We start from the raw sequence: 22579 nt of genomic DNA, 5'->3' as shown, positions 1-22579 counted from the left end.
ATGGCAAAGAAGATTATAAATATAGATGTATAATGTGGATCTCTGCTACTGGCTTTGACAAATATGGAAGCAAAGGGCTTGATTTTCCATTCAGTTATACTGGTATATCGATATTGATTTTAATGTATTTACAACACTGGTTTAAAAATGGAATGGAGACCCAGGCCCAAAACTTGCATCTTCTTGACATCACTGAATATGATAGATATGTATTAGTGTGTGCCATTTAATTGGGTTTGGGAATATTGTAACATAAATGGGACTCTTGACTGTTCAGTTAATATAGTAATTCACTTTTGTTTCCTGCTCTTCAATTAAATGAATAAAAATGGCTCTGTTAGTTTGATGCTATCATTCCATCAAGCACTAATGCTGTTGCTGAGTTCGATAAGTGTCTTTGCAAATATCTATAAAGTTCTTCCAGTAATACTCCCTAAGCCTGCTGTAGTATTACTTCCGGTAAAAGAGGTATCTCACTTTCTACAGAGAAAACCCAGAGACCATTTCAGTCAATTATTCACGTCTGTTGAAAATCTTTTAGGAATTACATATAGAATAAAACATGATCTTCACATAATGCCAGGTTACAATTCCAGTTGGTAACTTCAGATAATGCAATATGAATGGCCACAAGACTGGATTATAACCTTGGTGTTCAATACATCTTATTTATAAAGGGGAAAGTATTAGGAAAATAGGATGATTGCAGGTGACAAAAGAGAATTAAGAACATATTGTTAGTGATGTTTTGAGATCTAGGATGGACCTCAACCAACACCCTAAAATTCAGAATTTTCTTTAATATAAAATATAAAATGTAATATAATATAATATAATATAATCCAAACAGAATTTGAACCTCTTACATCTATAAAATTGGGCTGAAAATTTCATGAGAACACAGTCTCTCAAAGGATTCTTCCTGCTTCTATTCCTGGCTTAAGCAGTGCAGAGAAAGTGAAAAATGAAAATTTCCTAAGTTAAAAAAAATAATCAAATTTTTAGAGCTCCCAAAAGGATCAACTGAAGTTTTGGGGAAAGGTTCCTATATTATCTTAACCAGTTTTTCATATATCTAATATGGGCAGGCCAAATTCTCCTCTGATAATGCTGCAATTATGTTGACTTGATGTGAAAGTCAGTGAATTTGCACCGCTGTAATGACAAGGTGAATTTGGCCTTATTTGTGCTATTTTGCTGAAGCCATAACTTACTTCCAGTGCTTAGGTAGAAATCCTCATTGATCTCAGTGGAAATGCCTGCTCAAAAACTGATGGGATGATGTGATAATTGATAATAATAAGAGATGAACCTGAACCACAACCTGAGATTCAAAGACAGCTAAGACTTTAGAAAAGTTTTGATTTGTATCTAAATTTCTTCAGGACCATGGTCTTTATATTAGGCTGATCCAAAAATTCTCTAAATCTTTGGGAATATTCAAATCCCACTTTGAATCTGCAGTTTTGAGCCATCTTTCTTTAATATAATAATGTCTGTTTATTATTTCACACATTGTTCTAGAAGTGTTTGAAGACTGAAGGATAGAAGATACAATTCACTTAATGTCAGAGAGCAATTTTCTACTGTGGAAGCACCATCCTTTCTTTTAATTATTCCAGATGTTTTGTGCATTAAACTATGAATCCCTCAGAGGATACAAATAAATAGCCAGGTTCTTTTATAGCTGCTCTGAAGAGAATAGAAAAGAAAATACTCAGTTTCCCTTTTATCTTTTCCCTTAGAGAATACAAATGAATGGCCTGTCTTCCTTCAGAATACAGAACACAAAGTATTTATTGCTATCATCTTAGGAAGCTAATAGGCAAATGGGCAAAAGGTCAGAAATACCAAGAAAAAATCCACTAGTGCTAAAGTAATATATCTTTCATAAAAGTTGAATCTAAAATGCACCATAAAAGTTGTGGGATTTTAAAGGCTTGAACATAACAAATCAAACCTCCATCTCTGTGTTTACCTTCTTTGGCAAAGCTCATTAGAATAAATGAAAAGATAAAACAAGTTTTTAGACTCAAGCAGAAGCATACCCAAAAGCACAGTTGAACTGTACATCAGCTTTTAATTTAAGTCTACAACTTTTACCAAAAGTAATGTCCTCCATCAAGGGCAAAGAGAAATCTGTCACTCTTTTATTAGCATCCAATCTATTATGGTTTATGAGTAGCAGAAACACACTTCTTTAAAACACTTCATGCTGAGGAAAAGAAATCAACACTCACCCTCACAAACACTGAAGTGGCCCTACTCTCAAAAAAAAGTGAATGGTAATGTGACCTTTTTGTGAGAGCTGTCGTGATAGTCGTCTTCGTTTTATTGAGCAGTAAACATAAAAATATGGACTGTTTGGTGACTAGCTGGCTTAAGGTGAAGTGCATTCATTTACTGGTGCTACTGCTACTGTTTTACTACTTTTCAATCAACTCTTCCTTATTATGACATGTTAAAAAGGACTATGCTACTGTGGATATAGTGGACCTGGACCAGAAGAATACACATAGAAAAAGGGAGCTGTGTAGATATTAGAACCATGGCTTTACAAAGCCTTAAAGCTTGATTGCTTCAATAGAAGCATGTAAAATCCCACAGTTTTATGCTTCATGTTAGGATCTAGGGATTAACCTTTGTAATTGGGATAGTTGTGATATGTTATATAAAATAATTATGTAATACCTCTGTAAAAAATATACTAGAGCTTTAACTATTCTGCCCAGGCTCCTAACACATGACAGGCACAAATAATTACAGAACATTAAAATGAGGTTTACCGTATGTTCTCTGTAATGAGTAGCTAAAAATCATACATTCTATATTCCCTATCTTGGTGACTTGCGGCTTGTCTACACAAAAAGTGTTTTCATGGCAAGCTGGGATGTGACTGTACCCTGCACTATCCTGCTGAGCATTACCTGTCCACGTGGAACCTGCTGACATGTACTAACAGTTTGTTAGTGTCCCCTGATCTGCCCCGCTTTGAAATACGAGTAGACTAAAGTACACTAACGGTTGGGGTGCTGCAGCAGGGGCTACATGGCCAAATAGCACAACAAGCTAGCATGGAGTACATTCAAACCCCAGCTTGCTGCTCATTAAATGTTCATGTAGACAAGCCCTTGCATTGTTTGTGTATATTTGTCCACATTTAGAACTGGTGTAACCACTTCAACCAGGTCAAATTTGGCCTATTATTTCCCCCCTTTTTAGCTGCAACAATTTTCTTTTTTGGGGGGTGGGTGGAGGGTTAGCTGTCATAAGCTGTCATGACAATTTAAATGTAGTTTATGTCTATTGTCAAGTTATACATTATACCTCTGCATAGCAAGATTTGTACCACAGGTTTTGTTAAAAAACAATGATAGTAGGATTGAAGATACCTTTTGATATTCCTTGATGTTAACCAGGTTGAAAGAAAATATGTGATCCTTTGCTCCAACATATAGTCTACTCCGTTCCTCATCCAAAAGGAAAGTGTGGTAATTGGAGCTATTGGCTAGTCCATTGAAAGTGATTACATTGTTGGTTTCCAACATCTCTGCAAGATAAAGTTAAAGATTTTTTTTTGTTAATTTGATAAAGATCGCGGGCTAATGTCCTGATCCTCTAAAGGCTTCACTTTGAGCATATATGCAGCCCCATTGACTTTATGGGAACAGTTAGGTGCATAAAGGTAAGTATATTTGCAAGTTACTGGAGGATGAAAGCCTGAGCTCACTGTTACACAAGCGCTGAACTATGAATGAAATTCAGCACAAGGCCACAACACCACTTAAGGTTCACTGAAACCCTATTTTGAGAACTTATGTGGGGTGTGAGGAATTTTACCCCAAGGAACTAACCAGGAGTGGGCCAAATTTTGTTCTTCTACAGTCAATGAGAGTTGCAGGCATATACCTGAGGATGAATCTGGCCAACTGAGGTAAATTAAATGCAGAGACTAACTCTTCCATCTTATTATAATGTTTGTGGGCATGTATAAGCCATTTCACACAGGCCATTCAAATATGGGGAAAAGGAGACAAACATGACAAGCTGTTGAGATAAAAGCCACATGTTAAACAAGGTCCTTACTTGTATTACTAATAACATCTGCGATTGCTGAAACAGGAAGAATTTGAAAAAAAAAGCCAATTAACTTTTTGCCATTTACAAGCTAGACATGCTTACTGCATTATACTCAGCAATCAGAATAATAAAATTATATGGGTCAGTTTCACTTATGTTTATAGCAACTTTCATTTTCCAGTTCTCACTCACTTCCACACAGCTGTTGTGTTTAACCAAGAGTGAGTTCCTTCTTCAGTCCAAGTGTTCACAGAACCATCTCAGCTACTCCCAGATATAAACACAGACTTTCATGAAAGTTGTTGTAAAAATAATTTGCATTAAAACACTCAGACTGCATTTATATTAGGTTTTGTAAACATACCTTTCCTTCATTTCTCTCTCTTTCTACACATATTTGGGATCCAAACCTTTTACTCAGTCATTTCAAGACATGTCTACACTAGCAATTCATACTGAAAATAATTTTAATACTATGGGCCAAATCCTGCTCCGGGCTGTGAACATGCCGGCAGGGGCCCAGAAACATGGGGGACATCTTCCATAACAGCTGGGCAGAATTCCAGTCTAGTGCTGTAGGCCCTGAATCTAGAAAGCACTGAAGCAAACACACAACTTAAAGCATATGAGGAGTTCCACTGAATCCAGAGGTACTCCTCACATGCTGGTTCACGGCCCAAGATGACAGTTGGGAAAGGGAGTGGAGGGTATGTTGACTTCCACACCGAGGGGTGTGCTGGCTAGCGGGCATGCCCAGGCCTCCAGACAGCTAATCTGTTTGGTGTCTCCAGAACATGCTACCCAGAATGACTTTCAATGAAGCTGCAATGTTCAGACCCTGCCTCATAGTGCACCTATCTGCCTTGATTCATCATACCTTGCCTGGACAAGATGGCACATGTAATGCATAGGCAGACTATGCTGTGCCATGTGATTGAAGGCTAGATGTTACCTGTCCCTGTATCTATCAATGTGCTCACATAATCCAAGGCAAAACCATTTTACGAAAAATGTGCACCATACTTCTCTTTCTTCCTATAGTCTATGAAACAAACAAATACATTGATCTAAAACACGGACCACCTGAGTTGTATGTTTTTGGTTTGATACGACGCCAGTTTTTATAGCTTTGCAGGATTGGAGCAGCACCCATTTTTATAGTAATCTGTAAGCAAAATATTTTTTTTAAAAAAACAAAAGGAATAAACTTTATAATGAGCTGAACAAAGTACATTTGAAAATAGATTCCTGCCTAATTTCTGTGTAGTGAAAAGAAGTAATATATGTACATATCCCAGGAGAACTAAAAACAAAATTAAGAAGGTGTAATACAATATGCATTGAGGCAAACCCTAAAGTCTTCCTTAGATTTTGCTCAATATTCACTGTTCTTATTCAGGCAAACTCTCATTGGTATGAAGAGGAGCTTGCATGAATAGGGACTGAGCCAAAAATTAATAAGGAACTCAGGATGTGTACCATACTTTTTGCTGTCCTCTAGGTTCCTTCTGAAGGAAAGATGATACATAAAAGTATATGATATGATGTTACACTTTAAAAATCATTCTACCTAAGACTTAACTTCTCAAATTTTTTGCACAACAAGAAGAAACCAAATGTTCCCATATCGGCCTGATGAAATAATTCTGGATTCTTGTCAAGTTTTAAAATTCAATTGCATTGTCCTCCTGTTCATTTATCTTTATTTTGTTTGAAACTTTATTAATTCTCCTTTACACTGTAATGACTGATTCAGATGTTGAATCTCTTTACTGAATGGTGAGTGATACAAATGATTGATAGCTTAACTTGTCTTAGGACTCTCCTGGTTAGAAATGCATTGATGTTATTTTTATCTGATAATTCTCCACATAATATAGCTGTCAAAAGCCTTTATACTTTTTCTCTTACACACTTTTTCAGTTTAAATTCCCAAGGGTGTGAGTCTGCTCTTGGTTACTCTGGTGTAATCAGGAGTAATGCCATTGAATTCCATGGAGTTACACAAATGTGAACCAAGTATAAATGAGATGAGAATCCATCATCCACCATCTCTGCTTGGTAGAGAACTGAAATGATGGGGTTACCACTTAGTTCTAATTATTTCACATCTATTGTTTCTGCTTTGTGCATTATTTTGTTTTCTAATTTAATGTCTACTGACGGTGTCAAGTTATAGCACTGTTATCTGAAGTTCTCATTAAAAAGAAGAGGTACAGCATAGTCAAGAGCAATTACATCTTCTTTAACACTGCTCTGCAAATGTGAGTCTATTTTGAGCTGAAAGGGCATGCAGAGATCATAGAATAACACGGTTGGAAGGGACCTCAGGAGGTCATCTAGCCCAAACCCCTGCTCAAAGCAGGACCAATCCCCAATTTTTGCCCCAGTTCCCTAAATGGCCCCCTCAAGGATTGAACTTACAACCCTGGGTTTAGCAGGCCAACACTCAAACCACTGAGCTATCCCTCCCCCCAATAGATAGTTCATTTTTCCTGCCCATTCAATTGCTGGCTTCTTTGCAGAACAGATAAAGGTATTAAATGTGATACCACCTACAGTGAAATTTTCCCTCCAGTGGCAATCTTCCAACTGACTTCAATAGAGCTAGGATTTCACCCCTTGGGTCCAATCCAATGCCCATCAAAGTATCCCATTGACTTTAGCTGGCATTGGATCAGGTTCCTAGGGCTTGATTCTAATCATGTTTATGCCATTGTAAATCAGAACTCACAATATTGGAGCCATAATATTGCAAAACCTGATGTGAAATCAGAAACAGCCTTCTATTCACTAGGAACTGACAACTGAGTCTGAGGACATGAAACAAAGTTCAAGTGTCGATGATTCTCCCTCACTACCAATTTCCAGTAGGGTGGGGTTCAGACAGAGACAGAGAGGCTAAATATTCTCCGAAGTCACACTGCTTGTTTTTCAGGCGTTGCATTATTACTTTGGCAAAGAATATAACCAGGCACTGCCTCCTATGATATTCTGTAAAGGGCTGCTGAAGAGCAGAGCAATGGCACTTGCTCAATCAATACAAATTAACTATTCTACCTCCTCAAATTAATTAGTTTCCAAGTGCCTTTCATCCAACAGTTTTTTTAGTATTCAGCCAGTAGCCACAGAAGAGATTATGACAGAAGTAGCAATGAAAGGACACATTCCTGGAAGAGCGATGATGCCGATCAATTCTTTTCACTGTCAACTTGTCATACGGGCTAGGTACTGTGTTGATCAGCTTTAAAATAAACCCATATTTACAACAAAGGTTGAATTAAAATGACAGGGGCTACATGATGAATGCATTCACAAACTCAGTGTAATTAATACTGATGTCTACAATGCAAGACCTTAATTAATTATTTTTTTCATATTGAAGGGTGGAAGTCTGCTTTGCGCATGACCTATGAAAACACATAATAGTTACCTGTTCTTGTAATCATTGGTTGACTTCCTCTATCCTTTCTCCAATTATTTTATTGAAAACATGGTAACAGTACTTCACGAGGTGCTGTAGCTTGCCAAATTTCCTTTCTTGAGTAATTGCTTGGAGACCATTTTCTTATTTCCATTTTATATGTCTTCAGCTTGTACTCATTCCTGTCATTTTGATCATTTCTCTGTAAAGCTATAATCACTGTGCTGTGACCTTAATATCATCTATAAAAGGTAGATTTATAGTGGATGGAAATACTTCAAATGTAATAAAGACTTTATCACTTTTGGTGCTGCTATTCCCAACTGACCTTCAACAGGATTGATGCAGATGACCAAAGCTAATACTTGGATATGCACCGTGTGTTGTAAAAGTTTCTAATTCTGATGAGTTTTCACTTTTTCCTCTCACTGAAGCCACATGGAGTTTGAATTGTTCAAGAGATTGCAGGCCAAATTCTGCTCTCAACTCCACCACTGCAATCCCCTTTAAGGCTGTAGTCCATGGTATGGTCTCTCCTCTTATTTTATTTGCTCTTTCTAACATTTCCAATCCCTAAATATTTGCATTTGGTTTAATCTTTCTGCTTTAGATGCCATAAAACATTTTTAATGGATTGATGTTTTTGTTGATCCAATCCAGGGGTGAAAGTACGCCGGGATGGGACAGCCGGTAAAAAGCCGGTAGTGGCCTATACGCAGCTGACGTTAAAGTGCTGCCATGACAGCGCTTTAATGTCATTGCCCCTTTTGCCCCCCCGGGGCCGCTGACAGGGGTGGCAAAAGGGGCAGTTGCCCCAGGACCAGTGATTTAAAAGGACTTGGGGCTCCCGGCCGCCACTACCGCAGCAGTGGCCAGAGCCCCGGGCACTTTTAAATCGCTGCCGGAGCCCCAGGCAGCGCAGGCCAGGCAATGCTGATGGGCTGGCTGTGGGAGGCTGACCCCAGCCCCACCTCTTCTGCCTGAGGCTCGATCCCTTCCAGGGGCCCGGAGCCAGGCCCCCGTATCGGTAAGTGTTTCATATTACTTTCACCCCTGATCCAATGTGTCTTTCACTTGAATCTGAATGCTGGGTTTGTCAAAGCACCTTGGTAGAACCACTCCCAAATACCCCTTTCAATATATGTTTATTTTATTTCCTAATGGAATTTCAGTCCAGTCATACATACAGAGATTAAGGATCAGATCCTTCCCCGTGAAGTCAGTAGAAATTTTGCATGCACAAGGCATGCAAGCCTGCTTTATTTTTACTACACTTTCTTTCATTTGAGAATGAAGTAGACAATCATAAATGTAACTAATATGAATACAGTGTGTGAAACCCTGGGGTAGCTTACCCAAGGCTTGATAATCTACTCTGTTATGCTAACTTTATGCCAGTTTAATTTTACTGGCTTTAGTAGAGTTTGCAGAGAAGAACGTGTAACAGAAAAGAGACTCGGCCTTTTGGAATTAGCATTTACTCAGTCCTAATTCAGGCAAACTCTTTTTGGAGTTAGTGGAACTCTGAACAAAAATGTAAGATTTAGCCCAACATTCTTTTTAAAGTCTTTACAATAAAGTATCTTCCTGTGTTTTCTACTGTTTACAATCCAGGGCCCTATCCAATTTCTATAGAAGATGTTGGAAAGACTCCCCTTGTCTGCAATGGGAGCTGGAGCTGGCCCAAGCCCATTACTGGTGACTATACAGATGCATTATAAATTCAGAATCGCATATCAGAACTTGCTTGCTAACCAAATGAGTGGGTTGTTGCTTTCAGAAATTTCCCCACCTCCGTTGCTTTGCCTCAAGTGATATTATCTCATTGTGCATCTCCTAGCGATAGATAAAAGATGAATCAACAAGTAGTATCATAGCCATCATAAGGGGATTTTTCTGAAATGTTAATGATGCTTCCCACAACATCTTGCTAGAATATTTCCTTCTTGTATCACCAGGCTTTTGTCAGCCACAGTACATTAAGTGAGCACTTGCTCACTATGTGCAAATACATATCTTGCTCTAACTGATGCATATCTTTCTTGTTCCATACTTCTTGAAATAGCTCTAAGTCAGACATCACTGTATGTCTGACCATTTGCTTAAAGGAGGCTGTTCAGGGGAGAAAAGGTATAAGCTCTCCTCACCCCAACTTCTGTTCAGGGGATGGAGGAAGTGTTGTAGGGCTTTCCACACTTCGCTGCCCATCTGCAGAGGACACTGCAGGCACTATGGGGCCACTATACCCTGCCAATAAAAATGGGTGAGAAGAGGGCAGAGACTTGCAGACAGTGAGCAGAGCCCCTCATAATACACCGAACAGCAGAGTTTAGCTGGTAAAGGAGGTAAACTGCATCCAGCACAAGGATACAGTGATTTAATTCTCCTATTTGAAACAAGTGAGAAACCAGACAAGGAATCGTGACTCACTGTCCCTACACCAAGCTGCTTCATCTACATGTCTAGAAGTTGCATCTCAGCAGAGACCCAAACATGGTCAGTGTCCTTTATTTTGTTCTGAGAAGCAGATCGACAATTTCAATGTTAATTAATTGTACTGGATTGCCTAGATGAATACCGTCCCATGGTATGATTCTGCCACCCTTAGTCCCGGTGAGTAGCCCCTTCTAACTTAAGTACTAGTCTGACAAAAGGTAGCAGGATCTGGCCTTCAGTGAAGAGAATATATTATAAGGGAGTGCAATAATCCCCTGTAAGAAATGCCCCATTAGAAAACAAATTAATTATCAGAACAGCTAAGGGAAATCTTTTGTTGTGATGTAATTCAAACCATCACTATCCATCACAGCTTCCTCACAGCAGGACTCTGTGTTGAGGTTTTCTTCAAATGAATTAATTTTGCATCACTTATTCCAATGTCCATTAAAAAAAATCTCAGAATTCTGATTAGATTTTGGACATGAATGCTTTGTAAATAATGAAGGTATTAGTGAGGCTTGTAGCAGCATTTGTCTTACGGCATATATATTGGACTTTAACAATTACCCTTCACTTTCAAGATAAGCTCAGCAGAAAAAAGGAAAGAAAAATGGTAACTTCTATGGGTAAATGGTTACACAATGATGACTCTAACTGGGAATATCACCAAGTGATAATTTTTTATTCCAGATGTAACACAAGCCAAATTTATACAAGAATATGATCTTTATCAGTGTTATGAAGGCCATATCCATTTTTGTTACTCTAAAACCAAAAAAACTTTTGCAATCAGTAACTTTGCTTCCTCCTACATTATGAGTTAGATAAGTCTGAAACTGCATTTTATGCCTTGTTGATGGCAATTCTCTGTTATTATAATTTGAATGTAACAAATCATTGGGGGAATTACCTTATCAGTAATCTAAATACAATTGGACCAGCATCTCTTTCACAGCTGTTCAATCAATCCTAGCTTTCATCCTTTTCTATTACCTTATCATAACAGTCGCCAGTCACTGACTTCCATTGACCTCTACTGGAAAAAATCCCAAACAACATTTGCTTAGCTTTGCACTGATATAAACCATTTGGTTTTCAGAGATGAAAAGTAAAGGAATAACATTTTCATTAAAATTTTATCAATTAAAAATCTGGATGTCCAAAGACACAATATATGACCTTTCTTGGATTTGTGTTTTAAGGCAAATATTCTAAATGAAACACCCATCATATTCTAGCAAAAAAGATTTCAATGCCACAAGTATACCTTGACTAAAAACAGACATTCTGTCATTAGGGATGCTGGTCCAAGTTTTAGTTTCAGTTACATTGCTATGAGCATGGAGTAACACAATATACTGTAGACTTCAATATACCATAGAATTTCTATGTATGTTTTTATACTGTGAAATTGAGAGTAGAGTTTGGCCCACTAGTATGCAGTTGTATAGCAGTTCTGGAAGTGTTCTCTGTCTTAATAATTGAAGGAGTCACATGATATTTTAAAGACATAAAACATTTAAATTTTTAAAACCAACCTGTTTTCTTTTATTATGTGTCTATTTGGTCTCTGAAATGAATCCAGATTATCCCTATTGGGCAATCATTACCTTATAACAACATGAACATTATTAACCTTTGAACTAAACATGATGCTTTTTAAGATATAGTTCATGTATATGTAACTATTATCAGTTAGACTTGGCAAGTCCACTATATATTTTACTATGGGTTTTGTATATCTTTGAAACTCTAAGTCCTGTTACAGAAACTGAGACAATGGAATTCTTTAAACTACATATTTTTGATGATTAAAGAGCATTTAGGAAAATTAGAATATATGCACTTGACTACCAGCCCTCAAACTCTGCATGCAAAGTGGAGATTAAGGATTCTTCAATGTCCCCAAAGGAGTAATAGTCAGACTACATAAATTTCTTCTTTGAAGGATTCAGAGTAGCAGACGTGTTAGTCTGTATTCGCAAAAAGAAAAGGAGTACTAGTGGCACCTTAGAGACTAACCAATTTATTTGAGCATAAGCTTTCATGAGCTACAGCTCACTTCATCAGATGCATTCAGTGGAAAATACAGTGATGAGATTTATATATACACAGAACATGAAAAAATGGATGTTATCATACACACTGTAAGGAGAGTGATCACTTAAGATGAGCTATTACCAGCAGGAGAGCGGAGGGGGGGAAGGCAGGGGGAGAAAACCTTTTGTATTGATAATCAAGGTGGGCCATTGCCAGCAGTTAACAAGAACGTCTGAGGAGCGGGAGGTGGGGTGGGGTGGGGTGGGGGGTTGGAGGGGGGGGAAATAAACGTGGGGAAATACTTTTACTTTGTGTAATGACACATCCACTCCCAGTCTCTATTCAAGCCTAAGTTAATTGTATCCAGTTTGCAATTAATTCCAATTCAGCAGTCTCTCGTTGGAGTCTGTTTTTGAAGTCTTTTTGTTGTAATATTGCGACCTTTAGGTCTGTAATCGAGTGACCAGAGAGATTGGTGACCAGAGTCCAGGATTCTAGGTGGACTCCTCCTGAAGGTCGAAACAACAGACTGGACTTCTACATACAGTGCTTCCGCCGACATGCACAGGCTGAAATTGTGGAAAAGCACCATCACTTGCCCCATAACCTCAGAACACAATGTCATCCACAGCCTCAGAAACAACTCTGACATCATAATCAAAAAGGCTGACAAAGGAGGTGCTGTCGTCATCATGAATAGGTCGGAACATCAATTTAAAACTTAGTTCTGGTCTTACTATTTGCAGATTCTGGCAATAAAAAACCTATCAGGAATTAGTTAAAAAATTAATAGCTATTAAAAAGAGCCCCTTCCCCCAAAAAATTAACCCCTTGCCTTATTCTGGAAACCTCCACCAAAAAATGCAATCAAACCCACTTATCAGGGAAGGCAGTTTATCAAGCCCTGACAGGGAACTTTATTAATGCCCAAGCCCCATAAGTGATATTGCTATGAAAGTCAGTCTTCAACGAGGTGAAAAGGTACAAGTTATCAAGAAATGAAAGTGTAGACAGTGTCCACTGGGGAGATCACATTATCTATAAACAGTGCCATTTCAATCTCATGAAACGTCATGCAACTGAGGCATATCCAGGCTTTCAACATCTAACATTAGCATTCACAAATTGATTTAATTAACATAGCCAGGGAGTCTCCATAGTCATGTTTAGAACTTGTATGCAGTGAAAGTGTTTACACATACTAGACAAAAAGCTTAATGTTGTATTGCTAGCAATAGACTGTGCCTTTGTGTGGCTCAGTCACATAGGGGAGTGACAGGGAATAAGGCCAACCCCAGAGTTAGTGAGGTGCAAAGGGGAAACTAAGATGAAAGACTGCCGTACAGTCATTTACTTCCCCCTGGAGTCCTATTTTCAAATGTGACTTTGGAACTTAGGAACCTAAGTACCACTGTCTTTCAGTGAGCCCTTTGTTCCTAAGTGCCTAAATCTATTCTGAAAATGGGATTTAGGTTCCTAAATTCCAAAGTCACATTTGAATATAGGACTTAGGGCTTCTCTATACCAGGAGACTCAGGAAAATTAAACCAAATTAACTAAAGGTGTGAATTTAAAGTGGATTAGTTAAAATGCATTAAACCTCTGTGTAGACAGACATTCAGAATTAAAGTAGCTTTAATTCAGTTTATTTTAAAAGGCAAATATTATTCCCCAAATGCAACAAGTCCCTCTTTTTGTTACAATTTTAAATGGAGTTTAGGTACTGAGCTGGCAATATAAAAATGCAAAGAAAATATTTAATATCTAATGCAGGGTGGGCTAATTAATATACAGAATTGGGACAAAGATTTAGAATCATTACTAGAAACTCAATCATATCCTCAGAGTTGAAAAATAAAACCACTTTAGATTTTTTACAACATCAGGAATAGAGTTTTAATGGAAAATATATTTGTCTTGTTACTGTTGACTTCTTTCAAGGAAGACAATATTTTCATGACGGAAAGCTATGCATGAAAACTTGTGTCTATCTGTCCAACACCCTTAAGAGCTCTGTGATTCACAAAATGAAAGTAGCCACCAGTTATTCTGCTTGTTGGCAAATCATTATATTGTAAAAAGGAGCTAGTTAGATGGACTCTGTCCAGGTTTCCTTATGAGGGTGCAAACCACTGACCTGATACTGCCAATTCAAGACCTAGCAATCAACAGTCTTTCCCCTAAATCAGGTTTTTATGCAATTGGATCCACCCTACTCTCTGATCACATACCCAGCACTTTGAGAAAGTGTCCTTTCAAATTAGAATAAAGGATAATTAAAGCTTAGCTGAGATTTACATCTTCTCCAGTCTCTTGATAGCCCCTGTTGCCTCTAATCCACAGGGGGCGATTTGAATTAATTTCAATGAGAGACTGAAAGCAGTGGTTGGAGTGTAAAAAAAAAAAAAGTCTGGGCAGGTGACATGAAAACTTTCCCACACAACTCCGCTAACACACTTTGATCACAGTAGATAAAAAGCGTTACTTTTTCAATTGCAGACTTCCCCTGCATAGACTATAGTGCCAAATCACACATGTGATGGGACCCAATTCTACTCCCAGTTACACCCATGAAAAACAAGAGTAACAGAAGACAAAGGAAAAAGAAAAGGAGGACTTGTGGCACCTTAGAGACTAACAAATTTATTAGACTATAAGCTTTCGTGAGCTACAGCTCACTTCATCGGATGCACAGAATGGAACATATAGTAAGATATATATATATACACACACATACAGATAAGTTGGAATTTACCATACAAACTGTGAGAGGCTAATTAGTTAATATGAGCTATTATCAGCAGGAGAAAAAAAGCTTTTGTAGTGATAATCAAGATGGCCCATTTAGACAGTTGACAAGAAGGTGTGAGGATACTTAGCTTAAGGAAATAGATTCAAGATGTGTAATGACCCAGCCACTCCCAGTCTCTATTCAAACCCAAGTTAATGGTGTCTAGTTTGCATATTAATTCAAGCTCAGCAGTTTCTCCTTGGAGTCTGTTTATGAAGCTACTCTGAAAGAAGTCAATGGAGTTACATCAGTCAGATTGAAATCAAACTCTGTCTTTCTGGGATGTCGGATACTTCTCATTTACTCGGTATTTCTCAAATATGATCTGACTCTTAACTTGTTACTGTTATTTATCAAATGTTTCCAGTTGTACCCACAATGTGGTAGGTGCTGTACAAACATTGCTTTCTGTCCCAAGAGATTATAGTCATCAGTGTACAACTCACACAACCCGCAATACTGTTTTCAGTTCAGAGTGAGTTTTTTATGGTGTGCAACGCCCTATATCAAAACTTTCAGTGCACTTCAAGACATACTAACCAAACCTGCTTTTTCTGGTCCTGCCCTTCTTTTTCTTCTCTACACTGGTGTAATTGTAATTCACTCTAGTACAAAAGGTTCCTAATCAACAGTTAAAGTCAAACATGGAAAGTAAGCACTAAACATGCTATCGCTGTCATGTTCTGTATTTTCATTGCTCTATCATTCCAGAATGTGGATGGGATGAGAGCTGTTCCATCTAAACAATAATATCCTACAAAAAATGTCAATGAAGTTGGGAAACTATGGCACCTAAATGCCATGCCCTAGATCTCAGGTACACCACATCTCTATTCAACACACCTTGAGAAAATGGTGAAGAGGGGGCAAAAGTGACATTAGAATGGTTTGGCCCCAAGTACATGTTAGAGCAGCCTCAAAGCTGATCTGAACTGTGCTGTCTTGTAATGGCCCCCTAAGGGCTGTTAAACCACTTGGCACAGCCAAAGTGCAGTGCACTCCAGCCATGCTGCCTCCCTCCCTCTGTGCCATGGGGGGATAAAATAGAGGTGGTGTAGAACAGGTTATGCTGGCTCTGCACAAACTGGGAACTCCCTTTTGCAAGGGGAATCCCCACTTGGTTTGTTAAGGCAGCTTTGCAGCAGATATCAAGGATCTGGCATTGAATCCATGTTGGATGGTACCAGCTCCCCCTTCTTCATTTCAGCCTCTTCACTGTATGACCTGACCTTATTTTTCCCATGTCTGAAACATGCTCCTCAATGACAACCAAGAAAATGAAAACACTGCTTTGAAAGTAGTTTCCTGAATTGAGGAATATTTTGTTAATTAAAATTAATGGAGAAAGAGCCCATACAGCTAACTACAACGCTTCAAATTAGAGTATCTCTGGCAATTTTTGTGCAATAATGTAATTTGTGTATTGCATCCAGACAATCCTGCTTTAGAATCAGCAATGAGGTTCAACAGATATTTATATGAGGCAGCAGAAGAAATGAATGGTTTATATTCTTGGAGGCCCCTGTGGTATACCAGTGAGATAATTTCTTCTATGAAAGCTACTCCTTGCATATTTAGACAGAGATCAAATGCATATCTTCCACCTGTGGAATCTATCACAACAGAAGTCTTTAGAAAATGCTCTCCTCTGACATGCAGGCTGAAGGACCATGAAATCAATATAGGCCTGATTCAAAGCCCATGGAAATCGATGGAGAGACTCCTAGGCCCAAATCCTCAAAGGTATTTAAGCAAGCTCTGTTTCCTGACCTGCCTGAGTGTCTCTATTGGGTATATACTACCTAGAGGCCTATAGAACTTGGCTCTTCCACCTCTCAGATATGTGCCCTAACTACTAGGCTATTGACCATCCTGGGGTGACTCTTTCTGTCTCTCTCTTTCTTCCATCCTGGAACTAAGAAAAGTTTCCAATTCAGTATTTGTCAAAAACAATACATTTGCATGAAAAGGTTCAGTTTTGATTAATTGTCCATTTCCAAGAAAATTAGCATTTTGTAAAATAATTCCTGACCAACTCTCAATGTAGGGGACACCTCTTTTTACTTTTCTAGAGCCAACAATCCTATTCATTCACAATGGTGCCACTAGTTATGGTACAGATTTCTCTTCAAAAGCATATTTTTGGCGTGCAATATTTGTGTGTTGGTCAACATCTCAAGTTTCAAAAATGCCCACACTGACCTAAGGTACCTTGCTTCATCATTGACAGATGAGAAACATCTGTGAGAATCTGGAAAGCTGTAGACAGCACCTGCTGAAAGGTAAGGGAGAACTCATGTTTCTTCTTGATGGTCACACACGACTAACACATTGTGATTAAATGGTACTCTTGAAGACTTTCAAAAGAAAAAAGTTGCATATGACCTAAAATTGAACAGGACACCGATTCAGTGTTTTCCAAGTAAAGGAACTCTGATTGGTATTGAACACCTCCAATTGAATGCAAAGGGCCAGATCTTCAGCTAATATAAATTGGTAGCTCCACTGACTTTTATGGAGCTGTTTTGATTTACCCCAGATGAAGATCTGTCCCAAAGTTGAGCTAGCTCAAAACCTCTGAGAATCCACTTATTACCTAATAGGACTGGGGACATTGGGCCAGCTATAACACAAGACAATGTCGAGCAATGATGAAGCCTTTGTGCTTTAGCCTTCTTTGTAGTATAATATTTAATGACTAAACAATATCTGTGGCAAAGAAGTTATAAAATACTACTGTGATATCCTGTGGCAGAATGCACCAGGCTTCTAAAATAGCTGGGAAAATGACTCTTTGACTTTACGTAGACATCAGTTTATGTCTAATTTTTTAAGGACACAAGTTAGCAATGTAGTTGTTTCCAAAACATCTGCAAATAGTTCAGCTAAAATAATGTATAAGGATGCTAATGGAGAGATTTCCAGAACATAAATCAGAGTTAGTCACCTAACTATCCTCTGTGCTTTTGAAAATCTCCCTCTTAATATATTATCTACCCATGCATCCAACAACTGCAAGCTCCTCCAGAGTAGATATTGTCACCTGCATATTCTTGATACCAATGAGCACTAAGGCTCCTGCACTGTCAATGAGTGTATATACATCGTTCTGTATTTTTTAAAAAAATATGCTAATCTATCTTTCAGTCTGTCTTAACCATAGCTAACATGCCTATCACAGTGGCATCCAGCCATAAACCCACAGTGGAACTAGACTTTAAATATTTCAATTTAGAATTAAAGCATGACCCAAACCCCTATGGAAAAAACAACAACAAATGCTCCTTTTAGATACATCATCTTTTAGCCTTAAAATGATCATTACAAATTTGCTGCTAACTGTTGTTTCTGCAGATGTCTATTCAAGAATACAATCGTGAGATACAGATGCTGACAAGTTGAAAAAGAAATCTGGTAGGAAGAGTCATAGTTGAGGAAGTCTGCATCTGCTTTACTACTCATCCCCAAGAGGCTCAGTGGCCTGATACAAAGCCAACTGAAAGCAATGGGATTCTACAAATTTCATTGAACAATGGATCAAGCCCCTGGAGAGCATAGTCCCTAGAGCTCAAGCTAAAATATTATGTTCTGGCAGGTATCACGAGGTAGCGCTCTTACACACCACCTTTTTCTTAGCCTGTAAGTAAATGTTCACTCTTCAGGAAAATATGCTGTGTTGTTAGTTTTGTAGTTAGTATACAATGTTCTGTGTATAGGTAGCCATGCGACCATCAGGAGAGTACACTCTCTTGCCTTGGCCTCTGATTGGAGTAAATTCTTGAAGCTGCTCTTGGGAACAGGTTTCAGAGTAACAGCCGTGTTAGTCTGTATTCGCAAAAAGAAAAGGAGTACTTGTGGCACCTTAGAGACTAACCAATTTATTTGAGCATAAGCTTTCGTGAGCTACAGCTCACTTCATCGGATGCATGGGAACAGGGTTGCTCTTGGGAACAGGGCATTGGTGCTGGCCAAAGATTCCTGGAGGAAGATTGCCCTGGATGTTGCTTGACAATCTTTATTCCAGTATTGGTGCAAATGTATAAATAAAGCAAATTACACTTATAATATAACCAGACTCTGTTTGGCTGATTTCTTCTCCACTGAGAGGCTGGCCTGCAAGGCCTGGACATCTGCTACCACTTGGCAGAGGATGTCAGAATGGGACATTGTTGTTGGAAGACGAGGCAAGAATAACTTTCTCTGATGAGTTTGAAAAGGTGCAAATCCAGAGAAGTCCAGATGAAAATCCACTTCACCTCTCCCCATCCCTTCCTCCATCCCCAGAGAGTCTTTTCACAACCTTGTCTGAGCCCTCACAGAGAGGCATTCTGCAAAGACACTTCTTCAGTAACAAGGGCTAAAACCTCTATTCCTCCCTTCTAGAAAATTTTAACAAAAGAGACAATAATGAGAGATAGCATGTGTGAGAATCATGTGCTGTTCTTTGTATTCCATCCCCTTTTGTTTGTTGTCTACTTAAACCATAAGCTCTTTGGAGCATGTTCCTTGTTTTCATATTTATCTATTACACTCACAAAAAAAGATGCTAAGAACACCATTAAGGTTGCTAAATCAAGTATTCAAAAGTTAGGAAAAGTTAGCAAAGTCAAGTATTCAAAAATTAGGAAATGGGAGTGCAGGTGCCTGAGCTCTGGGGGCCCCACACAGCCACCTCCAGCATCCTCCAACCGGAACTGGGTTGTTGTAGGGGTTTCTTTAACTCTACTCCTGGGGGAATCATTTTTGCTGTTGTCTGTGTTGTTGACATACTTGTTGACAGGTACTTTGAAATAAATTACCAAAATAATTGAAACTGGAGTGATTATATTGTGTTATTTTGACAAATAAAATATGCAGAATTATAAAATATTGTGTGCAGAATTTTAAATTGTTTGGTGCAGAATTCTCCCAGGATAATGTTCAGAGTGCTACTCCCATTGGCTTCACTGCAGATGAGAGCTCAGCACATCTGCAAAGCAGACCCCAAGGTATCAAGTTGAGCATCCAGAAACTGAGGAACAGAAAATTAGTGACTACCAGTGAAAAGTCTGGTTTGAATGACTTGCCTGGCATCACACAGAAACTCTGTGGCATAGGAAGGGACAGAATCAAATTCTCCAGCACAGTATTCAACTACCTTAACCACAAGACCATCCTTTCTCTTCCTGCAATCCCCTTCCTCATTCACTGCACATCTTCCAACTTCTGAATCAAATGAGGCAGGGGTCCACCAATCTCCTTTATTATACACCCCTGATTCAAGACCCTAAAAGTTCAAGAATTTTTTAAATGGGCAGAATAATATATTTTTCTCTAGCCTCATTCTTGGAAACTGCCAAACTGGCTGAAATTTTCCAAAAAAATTGAACCTGAGATAGAACACCTGACATGGAAAATTTCAGCCCAAGCAGTTAATCTGACTAAGTTATAAGCAACCAGAACAAGGATCTTATAATGTAAAGTGTTGGACAACTTTAACAATAGGCAGTACTACCAGTCTCACCTATAATAAAACTCCCAGTACTCATTTAGCACCAGGTAAATAATATCATAGTTCAGATTATACAAAAATAATAGCCCTCACAAATGTGAATATCTCACACATACCCATTCACATTAGTGAGGGCTATTATTTTTTGCATGATTTTCTGCATGATTTAGGTTGAAGTTCAGGAAAACTCTTAAACATGTGCTTAGCTCCCATTGAAGTCAATGGGATTTGAGCATGTTTCTAATGCTTTACATGTGCTTAAGTGCTTTCATGAATTGGGGTCTTAAGCTATTTTCTAGGTAAAGTGACTAATTTATATTTTATGGAGAGTGAGAAAGAGTCACATGAAATGGACAATCTGAGGTTTCCACACATCAGAAAACTGCATAACTGCAAGTGATGGCTGCAGCTACATCCTAATTCCTGCCTAATCCTGAGTGGTTTACTTCTCAAAATAAACAGTCTGTACCTTATGTCCTTACTGGATTACTGTGAGTAGGATGTTTACATAATGGATATAGCTAAGTATACCCCAAAAATAACAGGAGAGCAATTCCTTCCCAAGTGCTAGAACGTAGTGTAATTTAGTAGATCTATTTCAATATATCAGTAGATGCTGTCCAGTGATAGTACTCCGATTGTGTCCCATCCTTCCCTACAGAGTTCATTTCACTGAAATGTTGATTTGCATGACTATTTTCCAGTGGCTACAAACATGGAGGCAAGCCCTTCATTCAGTATAAGTAAACATACTTTACTTGTTTATGCACAACAGATCCTAATATACTAAATATTACTAATAGTACTGCTAATAATAACATTGTACTTGCATCTATCATACAAAGATCTAAGAGCACTTTTAAAAACCAACAGGACATGAGTCTCAGTTACAGGGAAATGTCTCTTAAAGTGAGTGAAAATTATTTTGACACTCTCTTTAAGGCCCCTTTACACTGCCAGAGTGGTGTAAATGGCCCTACTGCCAATGACAATGAGCCCAATAAAATTCCAACAATATTGTAAGGCAGGTCTGAACTACTATACCCAGTTTACAAATGGGTAATTGGAAGCACAGATGTGGTAATTGACTTGCCCAAGGTTACAAAATGAAAAATGTTGACAGAGCTGAAAATTGAAGAAAGAAGTCCTCACTTCCAATCTCCTGCTCTAACCACTGGACACATGGCTTTATTAATTCACACCTTTATATTAATTGATTTAGTCATGTTAGGTTAACATCCATCACAGCACAGGCATAACAGGTTCCTCCCTGTAGGAGAACAATTAAGAATTAATTGAAGCTAACTCCCTTCAATGGCGGGATTTCCTTATTCTAAGCAACAGCACACAATGACCAATGTCAGCAGTGAATGTGATGTATGCTCATGCCAAACAATTGAAAAAGGTGGTGGAGTCATGACCACTACAACCAACATGCCACAGAGCAAACCAGGATTCAGAGACTGCACAGAAATCTCAAATACTGTGTCACAGAACATATATCAGACACAGAGAACCGTAGATATATTCCTGGCCAGACCCTCAGCTGGTGGAAATCAGAAAAGCTCTATTGAAAAGGCGTGATGTTGATTTACACCAGTTGATGATATTTTCTTTCATAAATCCCCTCTTTATATTCTCAGGCATAATCAGTCTAAAAACACAGCTAAAGGGCACACAAACTTGAACAGGCAAGAATCTATTTATTCATATTTTGGGGATTTATACTACTCTACAATAGTCATCTAATCCTATAATATGATCCAACAAGGGCATTTTAATCTTTTAAAATGGAAAATATTTATATTATATTAATTAATTATATAATGTTATATTAAATTATATTGTTACGTAATATTATATGCAATACATTATTAACAACAACAGCAGCAGCAGCTTGTAGAGACTCAGATTGGGGATCAGGGCCCCGTTGTGCACGGTGTTAGAGTCACATAGAGTAAAGAGATAGTTCCTGCCCATGAAGAGGTTTGATAAGAAACAACAATAATAAATAAATAGAGGGAGGACAAGGAAAACAATCACGGTGAAGTAATAATTTCAGCATACTAAGGCTGAAATCCTGGCCCCCTTAATGTCAATGGCAAAACTCCCATTGATTCCAGTGGGGCCAGGGTTTCATCCCAGCTGTTCAGTCAACCTCAGTATTCGATGTATCAAGACAGAGGTAAGTTTTAAGGAGCGATTTTGAAGAACCATAATTTAGTAAGTTTATTGCTAATTTTGTGGAGGTCTTTCATGTGTAGGAATAGCATGGGGGAAAGTATGAAGGTATGTGTGGGAAAACTGAGCTAAA

General features: G+C 38.3%; 1 protein-coding gene across 1 annotated transcript in view; it reads right to left on the bottom strand.

Moving 5' to 3' along the window:
• Nucleotides 1-22579, bottom strand: part of SEMA3A (semaphorin 3A) — a 196404-nt gene that overhangs the window by 132504 nt on the left and 41321 nt on the right. The window contains exon 2 of the mRNA XM_077807879.1: nucleotides 3393-3550. Coding sequence (XP_077664005.1) covers nucleotides 3393-3550 — 158 coding nt within the window. The remainder of the gene's footprint in view (nucleotides 1-3392; nucleotides 3551-22579) is intronic.

The sequence above is a fragment of the Eretmochelys imbricata genome, chromosome 1 (genome assembly GCF_965152235.1).
Source record: "Eretmochelys imbricata isolate rEreImb1 chromosome 1, rEreImb1.hap1, whole genome shotgun sequence".
In the NCBI taxonomy this organism is placed as follows: Eukaryota; Metazoa; Chordata; order Testudines; family Cheloniidae; genus Eretmochelys; species Eretmochelys imbricata.
Note: the sequence above shows the minus strand (reverse complement) of the source record. Positions and strands in the feature narration are given on the sequence as shown.